This window comes from Hippocampus bargibanti, linkage group LG08, assembly GCF_051943395.1.
Source record: "Hippocampus bargibanti isolate YZ-2025 linkage group LG08, ASM5194339v1, whole genome shotgun sequence".
Classification (NCBI taxonomy): Eukaryota; Metazoa; Chordata; class Actinopteri; order Syngnathiformes; family Syngnathidae; genus Hippocampus; species Hippocampus bargibanti.
In genome coordinates this window covers 13,895,615-13,923,508 of record NC_142741.1, presented here as the reverse complement: position 1 = coordinate 13,923,508, position 27,894 = coordinate 13,895,615, and the positions used below count along the sequence as shown (strand labels likewise).

The 27,894-nt window shown below is 43.7% G+C and overlaps 1 protein-coding gene across 1 annotated transcript in view; it reads left to right on the top strand.

The window, feature by feature from the left end:
* Positions 1-17,387, top strand: part of rif1 (replication timing regulatory factor 1) — a 36,831-nt gene extending 19,444 nt beyond the window's left edge. Inside the window, exons 18-35 of the mRNA XM_089002570.1 lie at positions 404-584; positions 1,232-1,342; positions 1,411-1,560; positions 2,808-2,907; positions 4,172-4,461; positions 4,523-4,725; positions 4,832-4,925; positions 4,995-5,114; positions 5,198-5,340; positions 6,219-6,308; positions 6,400-6,457; positions 7,802-11,374; positions 11,446-11,574; positions 11,669-11,755; positions 11,860-11,975; positions 13,397-13,547; positions 13,630-13,756; positions 16,932-17,387. Coding sequence (XP_088858696.1) covers positions 404-584; positions 1,232-1,342; positions 1,411-1,560; positions 2,808-2,907; positions 4,172-4,461; positions 4,523-4,725; positions 4,832-4,925; positions 4,995-5,114; positions 5,198-5,340; positions 6,219-6,308; positions 6,400-6,457; positions 7,802-11,374; positions 11,446-11,574; positions 11,669-11,755; positions 11,860-11,975; positions 13,397-13,547; positions 13,630-13,756; positions 16,932-17,212 — 6,004 coding nt within the window. The 3' untranslated portion in view covers positions 17,213-17,387. The remainder of the gene's footprint in view (positions 1-403; positions 585-1,231; positions 1,343-1,410; positions 1,561-2,807; positions 2,908-4,171; positions 4,462-4,522; positions 4,726-4,831; positions 4,926-4,994; positions 5,115-5,197; positions 5,341-6,218; positions 6,309-6,399; positions 6,458-7,801; positions 11,375-11,445; positions 11,575-11,668; positions 11,756-11,859; positions 11,976-13,396; positions 13,548-13,629; positions 13,757-16,931) is intronic.
* The last annotated feature ends 10,507 nt before the right edge of the window (positions 17,388-27,894 follow it).

The window sequence follows — 27,894 nt, the reverse complement described above, 5'->3', positions numbered from 1 at the left end:
GAGTGAACCTTGAGAGTGTTGAAAGGCGCTTATAAATAAAATATTAATATAATAATAATAATTAATACTAGGGTATATAAATCAACATGTATTAAATTGTATTGTCCTGCAAAAGGTTGCCAGGCAGGGGAGGGTCAATTGTGCATTATTGGTGTTGTACGGTAAATTTGTGATGCACATATTGCTATCTACATCCTCTGACGGCAGTGAGAGTGAATAGCCGTGATTCTTCTGGGCCATTTATGCTGGCAGTTATTGTACTACTTGGACAGACATGGTTTTTTTTGGAGTTGGAACTTTGTTCTAAATAAGTTTGAGAAGTACTCTTTTGAGCTAAAAGGATGTGTATTTTTATTTTCCCCACAAGAAACATTTTATTTCTGTGTGTGTTGTGTGTGTTCAGGTTTTATCAATGCCTCCAGACACTTGTGGGTTGCAGTCTGTCCGGCCACACCTCCCCACTAGCTTTTGCCGAAGCCGTGTTGGGCGCTGCTGGCTGTAGTGCTGCCTCAGTGCAGAGCAAGGAGCACCTCTTGAGGATATGGAGCATCGTAGTCGCACCGCTCACAGACACTATCACACAGGTACACTGGGAAAAAAAATCTAATTTGGGCTTGAAATGTGCAGGATGTCTTCTTTCCATGCTATTTTCAGTGATCATGAATAGTACATTTTAAACGGTCTTTATTCAAAGGTATTCTCTCTGTAAATGTGTTTTGCTCTGATCGGTGCTTGGTTATCAATTCAATGTAGAAAACAGCTTTGCTTTGATTGATTAGTTTTTTGTATGGTTGTGACCATTCTGTATCTTTAATGTTTTAGCTCCAATTAATTTTTGGGGAGCTTTGACAAAATTCTGCCCAATGTTTGCTTTTGTTGTTGTTTAGTTTTAGTTTTATAATGTTGATGTTCCACGGCCATTGGGAGAACACTTGAGCCCAACTAATCGATGTGGCTGTGGATCTGCAGGGCTTGATTTGTGAATGGATGATGTAGAAAACTTCCACTGATATTCGTAACGGCCTTCTGACCTCCGTCATGGAAATTCAGCAGTCTTGAAGAACGTTATACATATAATCAGTAGGAAATCCAACTTTTGTATTGACTGTCAGCAGTGGAGTGACTGCTCAACACAAACATTATACTGAACATACTGTATGTAAACAATTTAGAGAATGGCAATGTACATTGTTGGGTTACATTTTTGAAGGTGTTTTAAATCTCATTGCAGTCTAATGAAGTCAACCAAGGGGACGCCTTGGAGCACAACTTCAGTGCTGTGCACTCAGCCCTAATGTTTCCCATCACTCACCTGCTAAGTGGCTCACCTCACCAGCAGCAGGTTTGTATTCACAAATGTTATTTCATCACAAAGTTTGCTTCGAGCGTTTCATAAAGACTCTTTTACAGGCAGCGCAGAAGTCCATGCTATCTACTTGGTCCAAACTGTACAAGGTGTTCGCACGCTGTTCTGCTCTGGTGGTTACTGCTGATGAGAACGTCTGCTGTGAAGAGCTCTGCGTAAAAATGGCTGCCACGCTGGATCAAGATACACTCACAGTAAGAACATTTACACCATTGTTGACAAGAAGGCCGTGGCGACAGCCAACTGACAATCTGAAGTGAACAGGGAACTTGTATGTGTCTATCACAGAGTATATGTTATGATAATAAGCAGAAGTATTTGCCTTAAATGCGAGATGTACCACAACCTTGTCCGATGATGATGATGATGATGATGATGATGATGTCATCTTCACTATAAGGGCTGATTAGGTTATCTTGATGAGTTGAAGTTATGCTTTTTGATCACTAAGTAGATGATGATGTAGTAAAAGCCATGGCAAAGGTTTTAGCTGATTTTTAGAATTATCAACATCAACAGCCTGAAGTATCAAGAAGTTCTTGCCGCCCATTACATCCCAAATCGCAAGAGAGGGCAAATTCTGCAGCAGGATTGTGCTCCTTCTCATGCTTCAGCCTCCACATCAAAGTTCCTGAAAGCAAAGTAGGTCAAGGTGCTCCAGGATTGGCCAGCCCAGTCACCAGACATGAACGTTATTGAACATGTCTGGGGTAAGATGAAGAAGGACGCTTGGAATATGAAACTTCAGAATCAGAAAACCTTTATTCGTCCCACAATGGGGAAATTTGCAAATCTTGATGAATGCTGAGAGTTCTGCAAGACTGCTTTCTTTGTCATTCCAGATGACTTCATCAATAAGTTAATTGAGTCATTGCTGAGATGTATGGATACACGATATGAATTCTTTTTCGAAGGCATCATGACTTTGTTTTAATGTTATTGTAGCATATTTGTGTATTCAAAATGAAATATCTGTATAATTTCTACATTATTTTTGTATGTGACAATACTTTTGTCCAAGCAAAATCTGACCTTTCTGTCCTAATTAAATAATAAAACTCAATGAATGATACATAACTTTATTTTGGTATAATAAGCATAATCTAGAAGCCTTTTCCTTTCATATAAGCCATTTCCGATTCCAATAGATCAACTACAAGTCATTTGTTGTTCCTACAACTTGGATAAGCGACAAGACTTTTGTCAGGGTACGTGTTCCTTTCATTGCTCGGGTTACTACTTATTGTTGCAGTTGGCTTGACTTTTTTTCTGACATACACGTAAATAAGCATATGTACTCGAGCCACGAAAAAAAGCCACAAATAAGAATCCAAGTGCCTGAATAACTTGTTTTTTTTCATCCTTTAAAACATCCACATATATTTAATAATTTTAAACCTACACCCAAGTAAATTATGTGTATAATTATTTGTTGATTCAGGTTCCATCCACGCTGAAAACCTTTGCCTGCATCCTTCAAATCATGGTGGATTGTATGGACTTCTCTCCCTACACACCACAGTTTCAACAGAAACTGAAGTGTAAGTCATCTTATTTTTACACTTAGCATGATTAGGATTTTCACTGATCAAGTTAGAAAAAAATCTGATGTTATCAGCAGATGGAACAAATATGTATTTAAAAAATACTTTTATAGTGTTTAAAGTATGAACAAAATCGTTCTAAAATAGTTTTGCCCATGTTTAACAATCTTCAGGAGGAAACTGAGTGAAATGTTTAGGAATTGACCCAAACCTTTTTCCCCCAGACGGCCTTTAAGCCTGCTTGAGTTCTCCTTGGGCATTTTCAGAAAGTCCCGCCCCCAGTTCATGATCTCACGCCAAGACGTCTTTCATTGCTGGAGAATCAAAACAATGGTTTCAGATTCGGAGAATATGCTTTCTTGTTACACATCCAGTTATGAATATGATTCAAATAGTTCTGAAGAGGAACGCATACATGTTTGCAATCGATTAAAGAATTTATTCCGTGCCATTTTGAGGCAACATTGGGGGGAAATGATCACCAAAAAAGAGGCGGAAAATGGCGACCGAGATCTGTGAGGAATTAATCAGCCCACTTCCACAGGATGATAAATTCCTTATATGGAGCTTGGTCGCCCTCTTCTGGCTCTTTTTGTTGCAACATGACGTTTTCAGACCAAACAAGCACAGCAACATGCATTGACGTGATGGAAGGACTGCTACAATGTGTCCTTTTTTTCGGTCAAGGGCGTTCCTTCAGTGACGTCACATACGGACTCATCACCAACTCGAAAACAAGACTTCCGGAATATTCAGCGCGAGTCTTAAAACGTAAAATATAGCTATATGCGGTGGAATCTTTGTAAAATACACTCAGTAGAAGTCATTTGAAGCTATTTTACAAATTATGGACAACTTGTCTGGAGACGTCGGTTGTCCTTTAAATGACTGAAGTATTTGCTGTACTATACCACAAATGAGCGAGGTACGTGTATCTATTAACACTCGCTCAACCACCACATAAGAAGCTGAGAAGCAATATAAGTGCAGCAGAAGCATCTACTATTATCCACCAATTATTCAGGAAAACAGAGACCCATTCGGAGCAAGGGTCATGTGTGTGCCAGTCTATACATGCGAAATGATGTGGCTCTAAAGTCTGAGTTTCCAGATATGATCGATGGTTTGTTTAATATTTTCCAGCTGATCACAAATTTAACTAAACGTGCCAACTATCATCTGACCTGATCATGAGTGGATGAGTTATGTTATAATGAATGATTTTCACTTTCACAAAAAAACATTTACCCTCTTCTTGCAGCACCTCACACTTCAATAAATTGGACCAGGAAGAGAAGCAAGGCTCTTGGCAACCTGTCAACCTTTCACTGCCTGCTGCTTCAGTGTCTGGATGTTTACCTGGCAATGGAGGATGTTCCATCAGAAGCCACAGGCATAGCCCTGCTCTCAGTCTTGTCTACCCTCTTCACCAACCTAGTGCGAGCTAACGCCGTAAAAGAGGCTCTGACTGTCCTCATTCCGCGTCTTGTTGGTCTCTACAAGCAATCAACCTACGAGCCCCCCAGATTTACGACACCTATTATGACCAAAGTGGGTTATTTTTGTCATCTCCCAAAGTTGATTTGGTATAATGAACATTTTCCCTTGGCAGATGGAGAAGCTTCTGGGAGAGGTCTTAGCCTGCATACAGAGCCGCTCCAACCTGGCCACTGACAATGAGCTCCTGACGCTACTTTCACCGTTGCTCTGTGTGCTGTTCCCACACAACAACAAGAAACACCGCACGTCTGTCACCCACTTCTGGAATTCCACTTTTGCTAATGCTGCCGACCTCATCTACCCCGATGAGCTCAGGTGAAGACCGCCACCTCTTATTATTAGAGGTTAATTTGGAACCATTAGCTGCACCTGAAGTTTGGCCCGGCTAATTACAATTCGTATGTACGGGGTTCCTTCACAGGCCAGTTCTGAGCCAAGTGAAGCAAAAGACTCCCATCATTCTTCCCGGCTTTGAGACAGTCAGTGTGGCAGAGGAGCTAAGTGGACAGTATTCCGTAAGTTGTCCTGAATTTCCCCCCCGCCACCTCATAGGTGTTCTCTTACCTGTGTGTTTTTTTTTTCAGAGCGAGAGTTCCCAGTTAGAAACCAAACTGAGTGGTATGACAGTTTCCTCTACAGCAATGAAGGATTCTCCGCTTGTAGAGAGGGGCGAGCAGATTAGCCGAAGCTCCATATCTGTTTCTGTAAGTGGCAAATCAAGTCTGAAGTTGTGTCTAATCTTTTTTTAGTTTCTTTTGTTTAAAAATGACCACATTTCCTTTATCAGACAAAACTGGAGTTTGGATCGAGCAAGGTTCCTCGCAGGGAAATGCTTGATGAGGAGGCCTCTGTTGACTTTGTCTTCATTCCACCAGAAGCAAAGGAGAGAGTTTTAACAGAACACCAGAAGGAAGTTAAAAGGACCAAGAGGTACAACTTGTCATTAATTCCATTCCATGTCTCTTGTTTGTGACCGTGTTTCTTTTTGTTTTTCTGTTTTTTTTTTCAACATACCTTGTTTTCACGACCATATGGCACACACCAATCAACCACCTCCCCCAAGCTGTTTGTCAAGAGTCACAGCTGTATCTACCACAGACTGATGGAACTCATCAAGGGGACCTCTGATCTGGTTTTGCACTGCCCCTGGCCACGTTTCAATGGCGTATGCACACGAGTGGTCCTTTAGTGAAAAATATTGATCAGAGTCCACAGCCTCAACGAGGTGTATCAGGGTTTTGCATGTCTAGAGAGCCTTGAAAGCACGGATGACGCCTTAGTCCTAAGGGTGAATTAGCGATTCAGTGTCTGGCGACAGAAAGTCAATTTGAACCCTGAATTTGCTGTTTTGTTTTCCTTTCCCGGATGGATGCATGGTGCCAAAAGCACCAAGCACCATGTATTAGTTGACTTTGAATTCTCTCGCAGTTGATTGATTCCCATTTTCCTCTGCGTGATAGCTTGCAGTTTAAACTGCTTCCTAAGCGTGTCTCTTCAGAGGTGCAATTTTCGGGATGATGCACGTAATGTATGATATCCACTACACCTTTAAGCGTCCTCTCATGCCTGCCCTTCCCACTTTAATGTCTGCATTCTCTCCACGGTTCAATTAAAGAATGAAAAATAAACACAGAAGCATCGCGTCAGTCAAGTGTAACCTTCGTAGATTTTGGAAAATTGCGCACACATAAGGCTACCCACATTGTTAGGCGCCCCTTCTGTTATGGAGAAAATGCAAGACCATTAAGTGTACCATAGGGTTGTGAAAATATGGACTTTTTTTTTAAAATAAACTATTTGTTACATAGGGTTGACATACCCGCCATGTACAACAACCTGGATGCTTCTTTGGATACTACAGTTTTCACGCAATACATGCAGAGCCAAGAAGACTCTGTGTAAGTGCCAAATTTAACGTTGAACATGAATCACAGTAAACGTTGCAAAATGAGATTCAAATCACAAATTGTCCATTTTCCCCCCTCTCAGTAAGAACAAATTACCAACAGAGGAAGCTGACAAAGTTGCCACGAAAGCTCCCGTCCAGGTAAAGACAGTCAACCAATGAAGACATGCACCTTGCTATTTTTTCCTTGTTTTAACTCATTCACTGCCAGACAATGTGAAAAAATGTGTCCACTCCAGTGCTATATATGGGTCTGGAGTTTTCTGAGATTGAAATGCAGGGATGCATCTGGGAAATTTAAAAAGGGGGCCAGTTGGCCCTCATGTGCCTGAAAAGGGGGCCAAATTCTAAAATTGATCGGCCCGATTTTAGATTGCAGAAGTATCCAAAACTGATATAAATAAGTAAAATGAGTAAAATCTATTTTTCTAATATATCAATAATTTTAATTTGAGTCAACTACTTTATTCATACAAAAAATAAGCAAACTTTTTAATTTTTTTTTGGATTACTACACAATCAATCCTGTGCTATTTTGATATTCTACGGTATTACAAAGAAGACAAAGAGAACAGACTTGGCACAATATTTATTATTTGTGTCAACTTCAACAAATTTCTGTGCTGTATAGATTTCCAGTGTGCTGCAACAGCGCTGAAATAATTCCCATTATCCATTAAATTCGAATCATTAACAGCAGTTTGCTGAAATGCATTGTCACTACCCTCTGTTGTTTCTTAAATGAAAATGTTTGTTTGCTGCTTGTTTTTAATGTCTTTTAAAGTTTTATTCCTGTTCTCTCGCTCCATATTGCAACCATCTATGTCGATGTCATGTAAATACTGCAATGCACCATGGGTAAATGAATATTCGATGATCACATTCTGCAGTTTCCGGCGGATCACAACAAAAGTAAAAACCTCTAAAGGAAAACGAACAGTGTTCAATTTCTGTTGAACTACATTTGTTTCTTTAGCTATTTTAACAGACGGACGTCAAATGTGGCGCAGATCATGTAGCAATATGCGCTAATCGTAATAGACATGTGCTGGCGCAGTAGAGTTACAAAGTTGCCCCAGTGGCTGACAAAATGCGTAAATGGCGCAAGGGCGAAGCCCAAATGCATCCCTGGAAATGGGGGTGGCTGTACAAAATACAATACTTACATATTGATTTACATATCGCTTTAACAACAGCTGAAGCTGTTATACAGCGCTAACATGTACAAAAGGCAAATGCTGTCCCCTCGTGGAAGGGGAAAACATTGCCAGATGTCTGACCAGCGCTTTATCGGCACCCTCCGCAAGCAAAACCCAAACAAATTCGGGAATGGTGCTCCACCTCATGCTTTTCAGTTCCTGAATAAATTCCGAAATGGCAGTGAATGAGTTAATGACAAAAGCCAAAGTCACAACATCTCCGCTTCATATGGATGTCAAGGACCTTTAAACTCTTTAAAACTGTGTAGTGGATATTTTCTTACAGATAACTCGGGAGACAAATGAAATTGATGACATCCATTCAAAGAAGACTCAAGACTTTGCAATCCAGAAAGCCTTGGAAAATGAGTCAGAGAAAGAGGAACAGGACATAATACCAGAGTCAATGGATGTTTCCATAGGAAATGATGTCAGATGCAACGGCGGTGTAGAAGATAAGGACACACAAGATGAAAAAAACACCAGTCCCAAATTGTCCAGCTCTTCAGATTTAGTCTCTGGCACACCCCAGAAGTCAAGTGGTGGCAGCCGGCGTCAGTCCTTCATTACATTAGAGAAATATATTGAAAGTAAATCTACGAGCCCCAGTACTGCATCCTCATTCATAGGTACCCCCGTGAAGACCTGTTGTAGCCAGGACTCAAACAACCCATCCTTAGAGGTTTCCCAGAAAGTCTTTGATCAAAATACTCAACAGTCCCCCCAGGCACTGTCAAAATGTCCAGTCAGTGACCTCCAAGAGTCACCCCGAAGGCCCAAATTAGACAGTGAGAGGAATTTTGAGCCTGTAACGTTGACTGAAAGGCTGATGAGTACTGAAGAAGTTGATGAAGTCATCCCAGACACTCAGGCTGAATTTGTGGTCATGGAGAACAGCTCAGTGTCTTCCACGTCAGATGACATGAGAAGTTCCAATCCAGAGGGAGATTCTCAAGAGACTGGAGATGATTCACAGTTTTTCGAGAGTTTCACTTCTCCACGTAAGCGGAGTTACCGTAAGCACGCTAAACCTCTACTCCCAGGAGAAAGGCCAGTTGATTCAAGCACACCACTGAACACACCCAATACGAGAAGCAAGGTGGCCAGTAGTAGAATTAGGCTTAGGTCTCAACGTGAGAGCAGTTCCTCAAGTCAAACACCAGGTCGATCACATAGAAAGGTCAAACTGTACAGCAGTTCAGCAAGTTTCCTCCTTCCACCTGAAGGAAAAAAAAGGCCCAGATCGCAAGAGTCCATTCAAATGGGGCGGCTGTCAGAATCTGAAGGCCAATCACAGCCACGGCGCAGCCGACCTCAAAAGTCCCCGGCAGAGACCACAGAAAACCATCAGAAGCGTAAAAAAATTGTCAGTCAAACAAACTTAAAATCAGACTCCCGGTCTGATTCTGAAAGCCAATTGGAGCAAAAGCACAGCAAATCCTCACAGGGGCCCAAGGAGGACTGTCTTAAGAACTCAAAGCCCATATCTGAGACAGATTTACAATCAGCAACTCCATCTGAATTAGAAAGACAGCCGCTGCAAAAGCATGGTCGGCCTCCCAAATCCTTACGGAAGCCTAAAGGGCCAGTCCGGAGGGATGCAGCACTGTCCAAGAAATTACCCGGACAAGCGGATATATATTCAGATACTCTGAGTGATTCTGAAGAAAACTCACAAGAAAATGACTGCCATCCTAGTGATTGTTTGCAGGACACCAACGTGGTTGGCCTTAACCCGGATTTAATGTCTGAAACATCATCCATGCAATCAGAAACTCTGGATGATTGTAAAAAAAACTCACAGCAAAATTGTGGCCAACTTTGCAGTTCTCTGACAGAGTCAAGAGAGCAGGGCCTTAAAATATCAGAGAACATTTCCAGTCAAACCAACTTAAAATTTCACACTGGGGCCATTCAGGAATCAGACAGACAGGATGACTGCCCGGCCACATCTTATACAGAACCGAAGGAGGAGCATCTTGTGAATGAAGAGATGATGTCTGAAAGGGTATCTGGTCAAAATGACTTGCAATCAGACACTCAATATGAAACTCAAGTTGAGAAACGGGGAAGGAGTACCATCACTTCCAAATCCTTACCAGAATCTGAGAAGGTTATTAAGATTCAACCCATGTCCAGCCAAACAGACTCACAATCGGAAATCAGAATCGTTCAACATTCAAAATCATTGAGTAAGATTTCGGAAGGAAGCAATTACCACTCACAGGTTTTGTCTGAACCTAAAAAATTGAGCCAGACATTCTTGGGTAAGCTACCAAAACAAATAAAGAATGATAATATTAACAGGTCAGGTTCTCAAATAGCCAGTGTCACCCCTGAAACTGATGACCAAACTCAAGAAAAAGATTCTGATTATACTGCTGCTTTAACTAGTAGCACGATCCAAGGAGTCAAGACATCAGCATCCATTCTTGGTAATCAGGACGAGATCACAAAAGATGAACCTGCAACCGAATTCAGTCAAAAAGAAACACAAGAGTTTACGGCAACATCCATTGATAGTCCGGCTCTGCCACGACGTGGACGAAGTAAGGCGTTATCAGAGGCACCAGAAGATAAGAGTGAACCAAAAGCCTTGCAGAAAACACAGAGTGGGTCTCATTCTCAAGACAATAGTCCAACAGAAGCGGTTGAAAGAGTTCGGACAAGAAGTAGCAAGTCCAAGTCGAGTCCCTCTTCCACTCCAGAAAGCTCCCAGTCTTCTGATGTTGCAGAATCCATAGAGTCTTCTCAAGGGAGAAAATCCAGATGGAGATCTTCCAAAGTCTTGTCTGCCGGCACAGAGGGATTAAAATGTGACTTGGCAGAGGCCAAAGAAAAATATTGCCTGCCTGTGAAGAGACGGAAATCCCAAGGGACATCACCAAGTGGCAAGCTTGTCAACGTAGAGTTTATTACTGCAGAAAAGAATTGCATTGATAAAGAAATATTGGAAACGGCTCAAGTAAAAGAGGACTCCCCTAAAAGCCTTAATTCAATCGTTTCTGAACCACCGGAGATGTCTGACAACTCTAAAGAAAGCCAAATGAATTTTGCCACTGGTCCACTGCTCCAGCCTGAAACCCCTGAGCGTCAAATGACAAAGAACCAGGCCTCTCTTCGCTCATTGCCAAGCAAGAGGAAGGGAAGGCGGCGAATGTCCCGAACAAAAGCAAACTCTTCTTCACGAGAGAGTAACACCGGGGACATGGAGTCATCTGAAATGTCAGCATCGAAAGAGACTGTTACTGAGCAAAGTCGGGAAGGTTTGTTTTCTGGGGCTATTGTTCCACACACCAAGATTCTCTTTGAGGAGGCTAAAGAGAAGATGCAAGTCTCGCAGTCCTCCCCAGGAGAGACTACACTGATAGTTGTAGGACATTCAGTCAATGAAGAGCCCGCAGTTGTTCCAGTGGAGAAAGCTCAGAGTTGCCTTCTTGGCCAAAACCAAGAGGAGTGTTCAAATGTAGCGGATGGTTTGGCTGCCAATATAGAAAAGACATCACATCCGGTGTCGGAAGACATCATACCTCTGCATGAGGGTGTTCGGGATGAGGAGGTACCTTTAAGCCAATGTCAAGATGAAGAAAGAACCCGGACATTAAACCCGGACGGTGACCCAAAAACTATTCAAGGTGACGTTTGTACCACCGAATCAACAATGAACACAATCTGCCAGGATTCTTCTCCGGCAAAGCTTATGGACCTGGAGACGGAGTTGATGCCAGACTTGGCCCGGAGCCCGTGCAGTAACAAGATCAAAGGAACCTGGTCACCTTCAGCCTCTCCCTCATTGAGCATCCTCAAAAAAGGCCAGAAGAGACTTGTGGAGGAGGAGACACCCTCACCTCTCGTCAAGGTCTGTGACCCCTTTTCAGCTTGAATCCAATACCTTTTCCGTCAACCTAACTTAGCCGTCGTACTTTGCAGTCCAGGCGCGTGTCTTTTGCTAATCCCATTCAACACCAGGAGACGGCCGATGACATCGACCGCCGCAGTCCTGCACTCAGAACGAGCTCCCCCAAAAAAGGAAAAGTTGGCAACATACCCCAGCCAAAAGTAAGCGTGGTGACAACTGGCTTGAAGTGACAGTTCTTCAAGGTGTTTTCTCTTCTCAACGGTATTTAACATCCAACCCACCGGTTTCATTCAGTTTGTGACAACGCCTACAAAAGGTACGCTGATCATAAGTCCCAGGAATCTTCACAGTCCAAATTTCAGGAGCTCCAAAAAATGTTTGGTACGTGCACCATTTAAGAGCACCAGGAACATGAGTTGTGAGACCAATATTCACCTTTTGTCAGCTTCTCATTTATTTTATTTTTTTTACTACCTTTCTCCAAGATTTCTGAGATGAGTCGAGAGCCTCGCCCCGTTTGCAAAAACTGCATCTATCCCTCTTTGGTCGGATGTGCCGCCCCCATTGAAGCGGTGCTTCCTCAAATATCGTCCAGCATTTGGTGAGTACAGATGAATAGAAATGGACTTTTTCACATTCCAAAAACGATGACTAATGAATGATTTCAGTCTCATCACAAATGGAGGGATGCATCTGGGCCGCGCCCTTGCGCTATTTACGTTTTTCAACAGCCACTGGCGCAACTTAACTCTACTGCGCCAGCACCAGCACACGTTTATTATGATTGCCGCATATCGCTACATGATCCGCGCCACATATGACATACTTCTCTTAAAATTCTTCTTTATACATTTAAAGCTATCCACAACCTTGCCCCTCTTACCTATCTGACCTTCAAATTTCTATTCCCTCTCGTTCCTTCAATTCCTCTTCCTCCCTCCACCTCTATGTGCCCCCCTGCCTGTCTCAGCACGATGGGGGACAGAGCTTTCAGCTGCTCTGCCCCCAAACGCTGGAACTCACTTCCTCCCAACATTCGTGACATCGATTCTCTTCCCACCTTCAAATCCCATCTCAAAACCCACCTATTTAAAAGTGCATTTTCTGTGTAGCTCTATTTCTTTTTTCTATTTACAATTGTGTTTTATTTATTGTATTCTATTTATAATGTTATTTTATTTATTATTGTATCTATGCTTGTCTGTGACTGTAAAGTGTCCTTGAGAGCTTTGAAAGGCACTTAATAATACATTTTATGTTATTATTATTATCCATCCATCCATTTTCCGTACCGCTTATTCCTCATTAGGATCGCGGGGGTTGCTGGAGCCTATCTCAGCTGTCTTCAGGCATGAGGCGGGGGACACCCTGAATTGGTTGCCAGCCAATCGCAGGGCACACAGACGTACAACAGTTACTCTCACACTCACACCTAGGGACAGTTTGAAGTGGTCAATCTGGCTGCCATGCATGTTTTTGGAGTGTGGGAGGAAACCGGAGGACCCGGAGAGAGCCCACGCGGGCCCGGGGAGAACATGCAGGCTCCACACAGGGAGGCCGGACCGGGAGGCGAACCGGCGACCTCTTCTTCAGTGGCACTGTCTCTAGTCCAAACATCATGGCTGGTCTCACCGCCGTTTTATACACCTTAACCTTTCATCCTAGCTGAAAACCTTCTATCACACATTTTTCTGTAATACTGTAGAATATCAAAATAGCACGGGATTGATTGTGTAGTAACTGAAGAAAATACACAAGGTTATGTTTATTTTATGTATGAATATATTTGACTTAAATTCAAGATTTTAATCAAATGTTTTGTTTTTTTTGCAATTTAGAAATATCATGCTCCAATAAATTTTGGTTTATTTCAATCAGTTTTTTATACTGTGGGAATCTGGTTAAATCAGGTCCAACAATTTTAGAATTTGGCTCCCTTGTCAGACACAAGGAGCCCCCCTTTTAAATTTTCCAGGTGCATCCCTGCAAATGGGTTCATTGCGCTTATTGTCACCCTGGCAGGTCCCGTGGTTTTGGGCAGCTCGTCCGAGCCCGCAACATCAAAACGGTCGGTGACCTCAGTTCTCTGACTCCCAATGAAATCAAGACTCTCCCAATTCACTCACCAAAGATTTCCAATGTTAAGAAAGCCCTCAAGTCCTACGAGCAACAGGTTGATGGAACCTTTTTTACGACTTCTTTTTACCAACTAAGGGTCACTTGTATGTGTTGACGCATGACCAATGCTCCTCCAGCGGAAAGGCCGAGGGTTAGATGAGCTGAAGAGTTTCGTGGAGACGGAAATGATGACTTCGGAGCCGGAAGAGACAACGAGCACAGCGCCAAACCAGGATGAAGAAGAGAAACCCTCCGACATGTTAGGTGTGTATCCACCATAAATACAGTGATACCTCGGTTTACGAACCCCTTGGCTTACGAACCTTTCGGCTTACGAGTGTTACATTTATGGAAATTTTACCTTGGCATACAAACTATTTTTTGGGATACACACGGAGCTGCCACAATGAGTGATGTGTCGTTCACAAATGAGCCCGTTCTTCTAAAAAAAATAGCAGCCGGCTTGTTTTGGTCTTCTATTCCCCACCCCCGTTGTCGGTTAAAGCCACGTGATTGGTCAAGAACACAGCAGTGACTGGGGGTGGGGTTTACAGACAGAGAGAGTGAAGCCATTCTCCAAAAAAGAAAATGGCTGCTGACATTTTTTTGTCCTGTATTCCCCGCCCCCAGTCTTCGGCTAAAGCCACGTAATTGGTCAAGAACGCAGGAGTGAGGGGAGGTGGTTTAAACATTACATTAAGAGACAGGCAGACAACAGAGAGAGTGACAAAACCGTAAATTTTGGACTCGTTTCAACTTTGATAGTTCAAAGGCAGAGTGTAGACTGCAAGGTTAAAATTTCCATCAATCAGGCTCCACAAATAACCCACATCAGCCATCAGTTCAATTTGAAATGAAAAGACAAGCAAGGGAACCAGCTATTAATGATTTTTCTCGTGTGTCTGCTTGCATCTGTTGCAAGATGCAAGATGTACAACCCAGAGCTCCTTGTCACACTTTATGCAAAAAGCTATCCATTCCATCAAACCATCAACGACCATCACAATGGTAAATAAAATGACTTTATTATACATTACAGTTTATTTCTTTAAATATAATACCATAGCACATTTATTATAGATAAAATAAGGTATATTTTGTGTAGTTTTAAGGCTTAGAAAATTAGAAAGTGGAAAATTATGTTTTATGGGCACCTGGAAACGGATTATTCTCATTTTAATGGTTTCCCATGGGAAATTAAATTTGGGGATACACACTTTTCATCTTAGACACTCTGGGAACCAATTAAGTATGTAAGCCAAGGTATCACTCTCATCGGCTCCCCACATCAAAATGAAATGAAGGACTTTTTTAAAACCACGCATTGTGTTGTATCATGATTACACAACACTACATTGTCACAGGGAGGACTCGCAGGTTCCCCTTGCGCATGGCGAACTGATTGTGAACATGCGTTTTAGACAAAAAAATTGTTTTATTGGGAGTTACAAACAACATATAAGGTAAGACGTATATAAGGAGACGTATAAGGTACAAACATCCATATAGCATAAATCACAAATCAAACGGAGTAATTTCTCCAGGAATGTAAACAGAATCATCGAGGGTCAAATCTTATTGATTCTGCATCGTTTTTAAAATTCAGGCTGGTTACCATTTAGTACCAGGCCTCTGTACCCATCCAGACATTTAAGTGACATATGGTAAATATTTACAACAATCAATGAAATGGAAGCACAATTTAGAGCTTTGATATCATTTGAAGTTCTTCTTTTTAAAATGTTGCAGTAGAATATCATTGTACACTCTTGTACAATGTGTGCGTATACACACATACACTGTACAGTAGTTGCTCAGCGATGCCATCTATCCATAATGGTTCTTACAAGCAAATTTTCCCCCTGATTGACAAAATACATCTTTTAAATGGCACAAAAAATGTTGCAAGAGGTGTATATATACTGAAACAAAGTTGATTCCAAAATGTGTTTGCTTACAATATTCTTTTCCCACCAAGTGGAATAGCATGTAATTGTTAGACCCATCACTCTTACAAGTTGTGAACCACATTTAACTAGAAAGAGACACCCCTCAAACTAAAGAGAAACACATTTTCTTTGGTATTCAAAACAGATTTAATATTTTATTCAAATTGGTGTAATATAACAGAAATGAGTAAAAAGCTTCCAGACGCCGAAGGTGATCATGTACAGATACCTTGGCTTACGAACTGAATTGGCTCCCAAAAAGTGTGTGTAAGGTGAAAAGTGTGCATTCCAAACATTCATTTCCCATAGGAAACCATTAAAATGAGAATAATCTGTTCCCAGGTCCCCATAAAACTTAAGTTTCTACTAAACAAGCCTACACATAATATACCTTATTTTATGTATAATGTGCTATGGTATTGTAATTAAAGAACTAAACTGTACGGTATAATAAAGTCGTTTTATTTACCTGTGTGATGGTCGATGGCTTGTTGGAATGGAGTAGATGGGAGGGAGAGTCAACATTCCATAAGGAAGGAGGGTTAGCCTATGTTTCATAGGCTTATGCCCAGGGACGGACTTCTCTTCCTGTGTAATAATAGTCCGGTTCGGCATCTTTTTAAAAAAAAAAAGCCTGGTCTCATCAGCATTAAACACTTGATGAGGAACCTAGCCTTCTTCTTCCACCATCTTGAGGAATGCTTTATCGTCAGAACTAGCTGCCTCACCATGACGAATGACACCGTGAATCCCTGTATGACGCATAAAGTTCTCCAACCATCCATGGCTAGCCTTGAAATCATCAATAGATGACGAACTTCCAGGTTGCCTCTTCACGATATCTGAGTTAATTTGCCATGCTTTGTCGGCGATAATGGCTTCACTCGCGCTGTCGCCGGCTAGCTGCTTTTCGTTAATCCAAATTAACAGACATTTTTCAACCTCTTCTATTGCCCGAGACCATTGCTAAAACAACATGGAAACACCTTTAGCAACATACGCACCTTTTAAAAGCTTCTTTGTTGCGAAGGATGGTAGCAATGTTCGACTTAGCTTACTGGTACTGGGCTGCTAAGTTACACAAACGCACACCTCGTTCGTGTTTCTAGATCTTCGGCTCGACCGTAATTTTGTTTTGTCTCCTCTTTGGCTGAACACTAGCCTGTAGTGGGGTCTTTTTCGGTCCCATAATAGCAAAAGTATTCGTGATAACAAGTCCTTGAAGACAAACGACGTATGCCCTCAGAGAAAGGGGTGTGTGGAAAAGTAGTCCGGCAGCTACAGTGGCGCTGTTCAGCCGTGGTTTGGTGTTCTTCCGCCGAAGACTAGTCCGCCAGCCATTGTGACGCTCCGTGTTTCCTGAAAAATAGTTTGCATGCCAAGATTATATTCTTGCGAATATAACGTTCGTAAGGCGAAAAGTTCGTTAGCTAAAGCGTTCGTAAGCCGAGGTATCACTGTAATTGTTTTTTCAACACTTCTGTTTGCAGCCACTGATTTAATCAATGAGCCCATTCCTGCCAAGTTGGAGGAAGAGCGATCTGAGGCAACACTGGACTCATGTGCATCTGGAGCATCCAATGACCCATCAGCAGGTCCCGAAAGTCTTCTGACCCGACTGAATGCCCTTGACTGGGCAGTGACACCGCCTCATCTGAGCAGCTGCTCGCCTCAGCAGCTGTTTGACGTGCATGAGCACCTGATGCTTCTGATGAAGCGAGTCATGTCTGAGATGCAAAGCCGCCTCGCCCCGGCCAATGGGCACCCCTAAGGGCACCATGAACTGTGACCCCAACCTGCAACATGTATTTTTTTTAAACAGCCTCAATTTTAGATAAGCGCGATAAATTTGATGATTTTATTCTGCTTTTTAAACTTTTAACTGCATCATCAAATGCAAACACCCCATCTTGAACGGTGATCCACCATATTCCAGAGTTGTACATCACACCTTATTCCTCACGTGCCTGTTTGTAGAATGTTTACAATGTATATATCATGTAGAAATACTTTTCTTTTGTCTTGTGTCACATGCAACATAGTGGTCTGCACCTGTTTTTATTTGTACCATGTAACTGCTTCGAATAAAAAGATTGGACTGAATGTGTTTTGTACAGAAATTTTTGAATTGGCTAGTTTTTGGTTAGCAGATTACGCTTTATACAACAACATTCATTCCAGAATCAAACTCAGTCTCAAAGCCTTTATTTACGTCAATGTTTAAGTACCATTTTACAAATTTAAAATTGTCAAACAAGTCTAAATCTGAGTTCAAATATAATTTAACAATAACAACTGCTTACCCTTGGCAAGGCGCAATACTGCATTGGAGAGGGAACGGGAAGATCTATGCAAAGCAATAGAGCGTCATCCATCGTATACGCATGAATCAGAATCAGAATCAGAATACCTTTATTCGTCCCGCAATGGGGAAATTTGCAGTCCACAGCAGCAATTGAAGAGGGATGGGGTTGGGGTGGGAGTGAAAGGATAGAAAACAAGATATTCTAAGCATAACAAAATAAAAATGTCCTGTAAACGACCTGATTCTAACTGGAGAGGGTGACTTGCCGATACCGTGGCGCCGGGGCCTTACGGCTGGCTGGCCAAGGTTAGCGGCGGGGGGAGGTCCCCCCGTTGCGCAGACCGCCGCTCGACACTGGGCCGGGGTGCGCCCGGATGATGGGGGCACCCTCTCCAGTTACCTACACCGCATGCGTATCAAAGACTCTGTGCTAAATGACCTGTAAACGACCTGATTCTGGGTCAGGGTGAATGTCAAAGTGAAGAAATTTAACGAAGCGCGGGTAAACGGCGGGAGTAACTAGGACGAGGCCCAGGCAGTACGACGAAGGGGGAGGAAGACCCCGACAAGCACTAACAGATACGAAGGTAGCCCCCCGGAAGGGGGGGGGGAGCGAAATCAATACGAGACAGTGGGGCCCCCGGGATGGTAATATGGGCCTTACCCCGCACGGGGGCCGGTCGCAGTACCCGGGGGACAGGTTCGCTATCAGCCAGGGGCACCCAACCCCGAAGTGGTACACAAGGTCGCTAGAGATGGGATGACACCAAAGAACGGCACGCCCCGACCCAGCATCACTGAGAGGATTCTGACCGAACGCCTCTAAGTCAGAATCTGCCAGTACGACATTAGGTACAGGCATTTAGCGCATGCGGCCGGTAGAGGAAGCCCCCATCTGCGGGACTATGACTGAACGCTCTAAGTCAGAATCCCGCCTATTTGGATCGAGGGATGACTTTCAATAGATCGCAGCGATCGAGCTGCTCTGCTACTTACGACACCCTGACCCAGAATCAGGTCGTTTACAGGTCATTTATCACCGAGTCTTTGATACGCATGCGGTGTAGGTAACTGGAGAGGGTGCCCATCTCTAGCGACCTTGTGTACCACTTCGGGGTTGGGTGCCCCTGGCTGATAGCGAACCTGTCCCCCGGGTACTGCGACCGGCCCCCGTGCGGGGTAAGGCCCGTATTACCATCCCGGGGGCCCCACTGTAAACGACCTGATTCTGGGTCAGGGTGTCGTAAGTAGCAGAGCAGCTCGATCGCTGCGATCTATTGAAAGTCATCCCTCGATCCAGTGGAGAAGGGTTCCATGTGAACAGCAGTTGAACATGGGTCAGTCGGTCCTAAGGGATGGGCGAGCGCCGTTCGGAAGCGCGGGGCGATGGCCTACGTCGCCCCTGGCCGATCGAAAGGGAATCGGGTTCAGATCCCCGAACCTGGAGGGGCGGAGAGGGGCGCGCGGTCCTCGGGGGGCGAGGGTGTCGTGTCGGCGGCAACTCTGGACGCGTGCCGCGCCCTTCCCGCGGATCTCTTCAGCTGCGGCGACCGGCGGGTTCCCCCCGCGCCGGCCGCCTCAACCCGTCTTCCGTCCGGCGGCTTCAACCCCGCCGGCGGCAGTCGCCCGGGGTGCGTCCCTCCGCCGGATGGCCTCGGCCGGCGCCTAGCAGCTGGCTTAGAACTGGTGCGGACCAGGGGAATCCGACTTTAATTAAAACAAAGCATCGCGAAGGCCCGAGGCCTCGAGGGATGACTTTCAATAGATCGCAGCGATCGAGCTGCTCTGCTACTTACGACACCCTGACCCAGAATCGGGTCGTTTACAGGTCATTTAGCACAGAGTCTTTGATACGCATGCGGTGTAGATAACTGGAGAGGATGCCCCCATCATCCGGGCGCACCCTGGCCCAGTGTCGAGCGGCGTTCCGCGTGACGGAGGGACCTTGCTTGCGGTCTTTTTAAGAAAAAGAAAGCCTTTAATAGTCCCACAATGTGGACATTTTGGGGATTGCTCGGAATTGATTGAGTGATTTATTGCAGTGATTTTCAATCTTTTATAGCCAAGGCACATTTTTTATCTAAAAAAATTCCAAAGCACACCACGACCTGATCATATGCAAAAGCTTATTTTAACAATTGAGCAGTAAAGTCACTGAATGACAGACTGATGTTAATTATATTTTGCAGTGTCTGAAACTCATGACAAAAAGTTACCGGACACCAGGGCAGACAACTCTGAAAAGTTGCCTGCCCGGTCATATAGTTGCCTGCCCGATTTTTCACAACGTTATACACAATAAGATGACTAATCGCAAAAGAAAAAAACATTGTTGCAAAGTATTAAGGATTGATAATCAGAATATATAACAGAACAACACTTTAAAATTAAGTGATTGATGTACCAACCGCAAATGCTCCCTTGCTTAATTTGTCGTAAATATCCTTTGCTGATGATTTTGCTCCAGTTGTTGTTTGTCCATACACTTCCCGGCAGGTTGCACAGTGCAATATTTGCGTTGCGCCATCTGCTGAAAGCCATGTAAACTCCCCTTTCCACGATACTCTCAATGTACGTTTACGTTTTGTAGCGTCATAAATTTTGTTAGCTTCTTTTGAGTCTCTCTTCTGGGGCTGAGGTTTTGGCTTGATTCCTAAACACTTATCCATCTTTCTTGTGTTCTTCATGTGTCTACAATTGAAGAGGGATGGGGTTGGGGTGGGAGTGAAAGGATAGAAAACAAGATATTCTAAGCATAACAAAATAAAAATGTCAACTGTATACTGTGCAAATGTAGATGTGCAAAAACCGTTCTATAAACAAGACTGTACATAGTGCAGAATCAAGAGATGCATTTAGATATATTGCAACAACCCATATTTACAAGTGTCCAGTTTTTTTTTTTTTTTTTTTTCACATGTGATCATTGGGAATTGTGAAGCCTGACAGCAGTCGGTAGGAACGAGCGGCGGTACCTCTCCTTCTTGCAGCGCGGGTGTAATAGTCTCTGGCTAAAGGAGCTACCCAGAGCTGTCAGGATGGGCAGGAGGGGGTGGGAGGGGCTGTCCGTCATAGCTTTTAGTTTAGCTAGCGTCCGTCTGTTGCCCACCTCCTCAAGAGAGTCCAGCGAGCAGCCCACGACAGAACTGGCCCGCTTGACAAAGCGCTCCAGTCTTTTTCTGTCCCGGGTGGTGATGCTGCCTGACCAGCAGACAATGCCATAGTGGATGGCTGATGCCACCACAGAGTCATAGAAAGTCTTTAGGAGTGACCCCTGAACTCCAAAAGACCTCAGTTTCCTGAGGAGGAAGAGGCGACTCTGTCCCTTTTTGATTAGGGCATCCGTGTTTGTTGTCCAGTCCAGTTTATTGTTGAGAGTAACACCCAGGTACTTGTAGGAGGTCACCCTCTCAATGTCCGAACCCTGGATGTTCAATGGTGCAGGTGACGATTGTTTCCTGCAGAAATCCACCACCAGCTCCTTGGTTTTGCCTGTGTTGATCTGGAGGTGATTCTGCTGGCACCAGTCCACAAAGTCCTTTGTCAGTCCCCTGTACTCCCTATCGTCTCCCTCTGTAATGAGGCCGACAATAGCTGAGTCGTCAGAGAACTTCTGAAGGTGGCAGGTTGGGGTGTTGTAGTTGAAGTCCGAGGTGTAGAGGGTGAAGAGGAATGGAGCCAGGACTGTTCCCTGCGGCGCTCCGGTGCTGCAGAGAAGCCTGTCCGACTCACAGTTCTTTACCCTCACGTACTGTGGCCTGTTTGTGAGGTAGTCTGTAATCCAGGATGTGAGGTGATGGTCGACTCCGGCATGCTGCAGCTTGTCCCCCAGTAGACTGGGCTGGATGGTGTTGAAGGCACTGGAGAAATCGAAGAATGTGATCCTCACCGTGCTCCCAGCATTCTCCAGGTGCAGCAACGCCGTATGGAGGAGGTAGGTTTGAAAATGATATGCATGACCTGATAACGCTCGGGAAAGTCCGGGCGTGAAGTTATTTGATGCAGGCTTCTGATTGGCTGCCGAGTATGTCAATTGCCAAACAAACCGAAATTGAAAATTGCCAAACGAAGCAAAATTCCAAATTTTCAAACCGAACGACTATTTCGAAATTGGAATATTTTTTTTTTTTCCGGAAAAAGTTGTCGGCCACCCAGGCAGAGAGGTTCTGGAAGTTGTACGCCTGTCGTAAAAGTTACACGCCTCGGGCATCCATTGCTTTTTCCCTTTTGTGCTGCTTCCAGATGCACGTTTTTGTATATAAGCATTTAACCAATCACATTTCAGGCATTATTTTGTTATCAGAGTCAGAAATCTACCTGGACGCCTTCACAATTAGTTCTGCGGGCCCTGCTGCATCAAATGTGTCGATCAAACTGTTGCTTTAACCATTAGATTTCAAGTTGGCAACCCAAATGGTTACTAGCGCCTACTTGCGGTGCTTTCTTGGAGGTGTAGGTTACGCAGAGTTTTCGCAAACTATGATTGGCTATTGACTAGCCAATCATAGTTTGCGCGAACTACTTTATCACTGGCTGCTAGTGACAAGAGCGTATTAGCCAGAGCTATCACACTATTAGCAGTGAGATGCATAAAGCAAATATATTGTTGTGTGGATTTACCGTAATAGCTGAAGTGCGGAATGTAAATCCGCTTGCAGAATCCATCCAAAAATCCATTTTCAAGACAGACTTTTCAAGAAAAGATGGACATCATTAACTTATTGACTGCCAGACGGGAAAAAAACTTGTTCTCTCCTGTGCCAGAGGGTTTTCATCATTTTCATTGCCCTCCCTTCGGCCACCGATATCGAGCACTAAACTCTTTTCACCGTGTTCGAGCACTGTAAACGGGCCATCGTACGGCGGTCGGAGGGGGGAGCGGTGGGCATCGCGACGCACAAAGACAAAACGGGCTGACCTAAGGGCAGACAGAACAAATATTTTGGGGACGCAGTGGTGAAATGGTGCTGGAGTCAGGGGCTCTCCTGACAAAAGGGGGAAAGAAGGTGTACCCAAAGCTTCAGGCAGAAATTTACCAGGAACGCGGAGTGGCTGACCGAACACCAACTCTGCCGGAGCGGCGTTAAGGTCTTCTTTTGGGGCCGAACGTAACCCGAGCAGGACCCACGGAACCCGGTCGACCCAGTTATCGTCCAATAGTGCGGCCTATAGCGTGGCTTTAAGTGACCGGTGGAAACGTTCGCACATCCCGTTAGCCTGCGGGTGGTAGGCCATAGAATCAGAATCATCTTTATTGCCAAGTATGTGGAACACACAAGGAATTTGTTTCCGGTAGAACATGCTGCAAGTATAATCAGTAACATCATACAGTTCCATTTGGGCTACTGTTCAGAGAGTTAATGGCTTAACCCTTTACTGCCTGAATTATGTTCTAATTAGAAAAAAAAAATCTGTTCAGTTTTTATGGTCATAATGGTATGATACTATACATACTAGTAGCTTCCTTTTTTATTATTTTTCAATAATGTAGAAAATTTGAGCCTAAGAAAATTTGTGCCTAATTTGGCACAGTCATGAAAGGCCTATGTTGAGAGGGTGCCTTTTTTGGAACATATATCAAGTGCAACTTCAAAGACTAGACTTTTACCCATATGACATATTTTTATTAAAATAATAAAATACATAAAATATTTACATAATACATAATTTTCATAAAATATTGACTTAAAATGTTTACGTAAAAATACATAGTTCCTTTACAGATAAAGAAAACTAGCTAATAACCATGGAATAATGCAAAGCAGTTCTTGTGATGATTCAAAGATTTACATTGCATTTTTTTGCTGTAAATATTAGTTTTCACCGAGCATGTGCCATGCTTGCACCTGTTGCAGTTCTTTGCAACATATTCAACATGAGCTATGAGCAAACCGAATACTGTATCATCGGCGGGAAAAGAACCTCAATGACTTTTAGCAGTGGTTCAGCTGAACAATCGACTGAGCCTCCCTGTGCCACAACACCAGATTTTTCTTGTTGCCAAATGTTGGAGTAAGGGGATAGATGTAAACCGATTATCAGAATGCAATCGATTATTGTTTCCTGGTTGGATGATTTGAGCCAAATGGAGCACAACATTTGATGTCACTTTCAGATCAGGAACCTTGGAGTCACTGACTGGATCTATCGTTCCTGTATATGGAATGCATACATGTAGCCATCATAACTTGCCAGCACAAACAACTTGAAGCCCCAGTTCATTGGTTTATTTGGTACATACTGCTTGAGCGTAAATCTACCTTCATAGAGTACAATTTGTTCATCAATTGACAAACGCTGTGATGGGTAATTCTTGAAACTTTTATCATTGGCCTTACTTTGTGCAAGGGATCATAATTTGGGCTTCCCCGAGTTCCTTGTTTTGTGTTGTCTGCTATATGCAAGTTCCTTTTTATAATTTCGAAGTGATCCCTTGACATACAGTACATTCTGCAGCATAATCAGTTAGTGGAGATAGTTTTCAAGCCCAAAGCATCAGAGTGTTTGGTCATTTTGAGATTGAGAAACAATATACAGTAAAGTCTGGTTATATCGATATCGGATATATCGATAGTCCCGGTTATATCGAAACTATTTCTATGCACGCACGGAGAAAATTACATGCAAACAGGGTCGGATATATCGATAGTCCCGGTTATATCGATATTTTTTCGGACTCCCTTGAATATCGATATAACGAGACTTTACTGTATCAATCCCAGCCACTTCTCAAGCTCTTCTTTGGCGAGACACAGGGGCTTATTGATGTTATTTTGCATTGCATAGAATTTCAACTGTTCAACAATAATATCCATCGTTTTGTCATCGAAAATCCTTTGAAAATATTTGAATAGTGATAGAAGTTCATCAATGTAACAGTCACGACTGTGTCCGATGCCAAAATGTCTTCATCAACATGGTCATCTATTTCATTCTCATCAGGATCTGGAAAGATATACAGTACATAGGTATTTTAGAAAAAAACATATGGGCACAGCAACATTCAAAAAAGCAAAAACTATACCAAACTAACCATTTGATCTCAATGCTCTGATCTTACCGTGAAATGGTAATCTCTTTCCTTACATTACATCACAAACAGAATTTCAGTCCTTTCAGATGCTTTATCTTCAAGTCAAAGTACTGTATTTGAGAATGTGAAATGCACATACGGTAGTGGGGACTCTTTTGTCCACTAGGTGGGAACACAACCTTACATAACACAAGTGGAAATGCAACCTATTACGTTCTTCAAAACAATCATTTCTACATTTTCTGATTACAAATTCTTTCTCTCAGATGATTTTACTTGACATGCCAATCTAATGTCCTCAAGGCCTTCAGAAGTAATTTTGCTGTCTTTGATTTGCCCCAAATAAAATATAGACTTTTAGCTTTTCCTGTATTTTTTTTCACAGAAACTTGTCAGTGTTGTACCTGCTCCTACCATGTTTCACGGTCTTTTGGAAATAGGAAGTGTTAAATTTGTACCAGACATTATGATGAAAATGTTTTAAGTTTTCTAATTTCTGGTTAGGATATAACAAAAAAACATATGGACCTCTGTTTCAATAATTATATTGAGAATGCAAAGCTATGAGCTACAGCTATTAGTGTAAAACGCACCATTCACATACAATGATTCGTATCAGGTACCCAGTCAGGATCAACAATATCATCATGAAACTAGCGTTAGCACGCCGAATGTTCTACATTACGAACACTATTTATTTTTAATATTTCTTGGGAAATAAACAAGTTAGCGTTAGTTTATGCATTTCAGTATCAAGGTAAACCTCTTCTGAATAGCTCATAAAATCGTCACAATATATACTTACGTGATATTTGATCCGTGACGAGAAGTAGAAGGAGCTTTGAAGATGGAGGAGTGCACGTTGTGTTGCGCAAGAAGGAGATGATGTCACTGACGCTCTTAAAGGCAGAGCTGCACATAACCTGTGTTCAAGGGACATGTAACTTGTGCTGCATCAGTTCCAATCGAAACTTGAACTGCTACCTTTAATTTTTTCGATCTATAAGCACTTATCTTTAGTGTACCAAATATGACCCAATCGTCTGTAAAGGGTTAAGGGAAGAAGCGGTTTAAATGTCTGCTGGATTTGGTGTGCATGGATCGGTAGCGCCTGCCTGAGGGGAGTAGCTGGAAGAGGCGGTCGGCAGGGGGCGGAGGGTCCAGTAGGATTTTCCACGGCCTAGTTTGGATTCTTGCAGTGTGCAAGTCCTCGAGAGTGGGTAGGGCGGTGCCAATGATTTTTTTCCGGCGTCCTAGCTGACCATTGAAGTCGAATTTTGTCCATTTTTCTGGTGGCCGCGAATCAAACGGTGATGGAAGAACTCAGGATATATATATAAAAAAAAAAAATCCTCGTCTCACCCACCATGGGTGGTGTCTGTCCCCATTTCAGCTCGGGTCCTCTACCAGAGGCCAGGAAGCTTGAGGGTTCTGCGCAGTATCCGTGCTGTTCCCAGCACTGCGCTTTTCTGGACCGAGATATCCGATGTTGTTCCCGGGATCTGTTGCAACCACTCGTCGAGTTTGGGGGTCACTGCCCCGAGTGCTCCGACCACCACAGGCACGACTGTCACCTTTACCTTCCAGGCTCTCTCCAGCTCCTCTCTGAGCCCTTGGTATTTCTCGATTTTCTCATGTTCCTTCTTTCTGATGTTCCCATCACTCGGGACCGCTACATCCACGACAACGGCTTTCCTTTCCCCTTTATCTATGACCACGATATCTGGTTGGTTGGCCATTACCATCTTGTCAGTCTGTATCTGGAAGTCCCACAGGATTTTTGCTCGGTCATTCTCCACCACCTTGGGAGGTGTTTCCCATTTTGACCTTGGGGTTTCCAGTCCATACTCCGCACAGATGTTTCGGTAGACTATGCCAGCCACCTGGTTATGGCGCTCCATGTAGGCTTTCCCTGCCAGCATCTTACACCCTGCAGTTACGTGTTGGATTGTCTCAGGTGCCTCTTTGCACAACCTACACCTTGGGTCTTGTCTGGTGTGGTATATCCTTGCCTCTATGGCTCTGGTGTTCAGGGCCTGTTCTTGGGCAGCCAGGATGAGTGCCTCTGTGCTGTCCTTTAGGCCAGCCCTCTCTAGCCACTGATAGGACTTCTTGAGATCAGCCACTTCTGCTATGGTTCGGTGGTACATCCCGTGTAGGGGCTTTTCCTCCCATGATTGTCCCTCTTCCAGCACCTCATCCTCTGTTCCCCATTGACTGAGACATTCTCTGAGTACATCATCCGTTGGAGCCTTCTCTTTGATGTATTCATGGAGCTTGGATGTTTCATCCTGGACAGTGGCTCTCACACTCACTAGTCCCCGGCCTCCTTCCTTACGGCTTGTGTACAGTCTCAGGGTGCTGGACTTGGGATGGAACCCTCCGTGCATGGTGAGGAGTTTTCGGGTCTTAACATCTGTGGTCTGAATCGCTTCCTTTGGCCACCTTATTATTCCTGCAGGGTATCTGATCACTGGCAGGGCATAGCTGTTTATTGCCCGGGTCTTGTTCTTGCCATTGAGCTGGCTTCTGAGGACTTGCCTCACCCGCTGGAGGTATTTGGTCGTAGCCGCTTTCCTTGTTGCTAATTCGAGGTTGCCATTGGCCTGTGGTATACCGAGGTACTTGTAGCTGTTTTCAATGTCTGCTATTGTTCCTTCAGGGAGTGAGACCCCTTCAGTGTGAACTACCTTGCCCCTCTTAGTCACCATCCGACTACATTTCTCCAGCCCGAATGACATTCCGATATCACTGCTGTAGATCCTGGTTGTGTGGATCAGGGAGTCTATGTCCCTTTCGCTCTTAGCATACAGCTTGATGTCATCCATGTAGAGGAGGTGACTGATCGTAGCTCCATTTCTGAGGCGGTATCCATAGCCTGTCTTGGCGATTATCTGGCTGAGGGGGTTCAGTCCTATGCAGAACAGCAGTGGGGAGAGTGCATCACCTTGGTATATGCCACATTTGATGGACACTTGCGTTAGTGGCTTGCCATTGGCTTCAAGTGTGGTTTTCCACATCCTCATCGAGTTTGCAACGAAGGCTCTCAGCGTCCTGTTGACCTTATACAACTCCAAGCATTCATTGATCCATGTGTGTGGCATCGAGTCATATG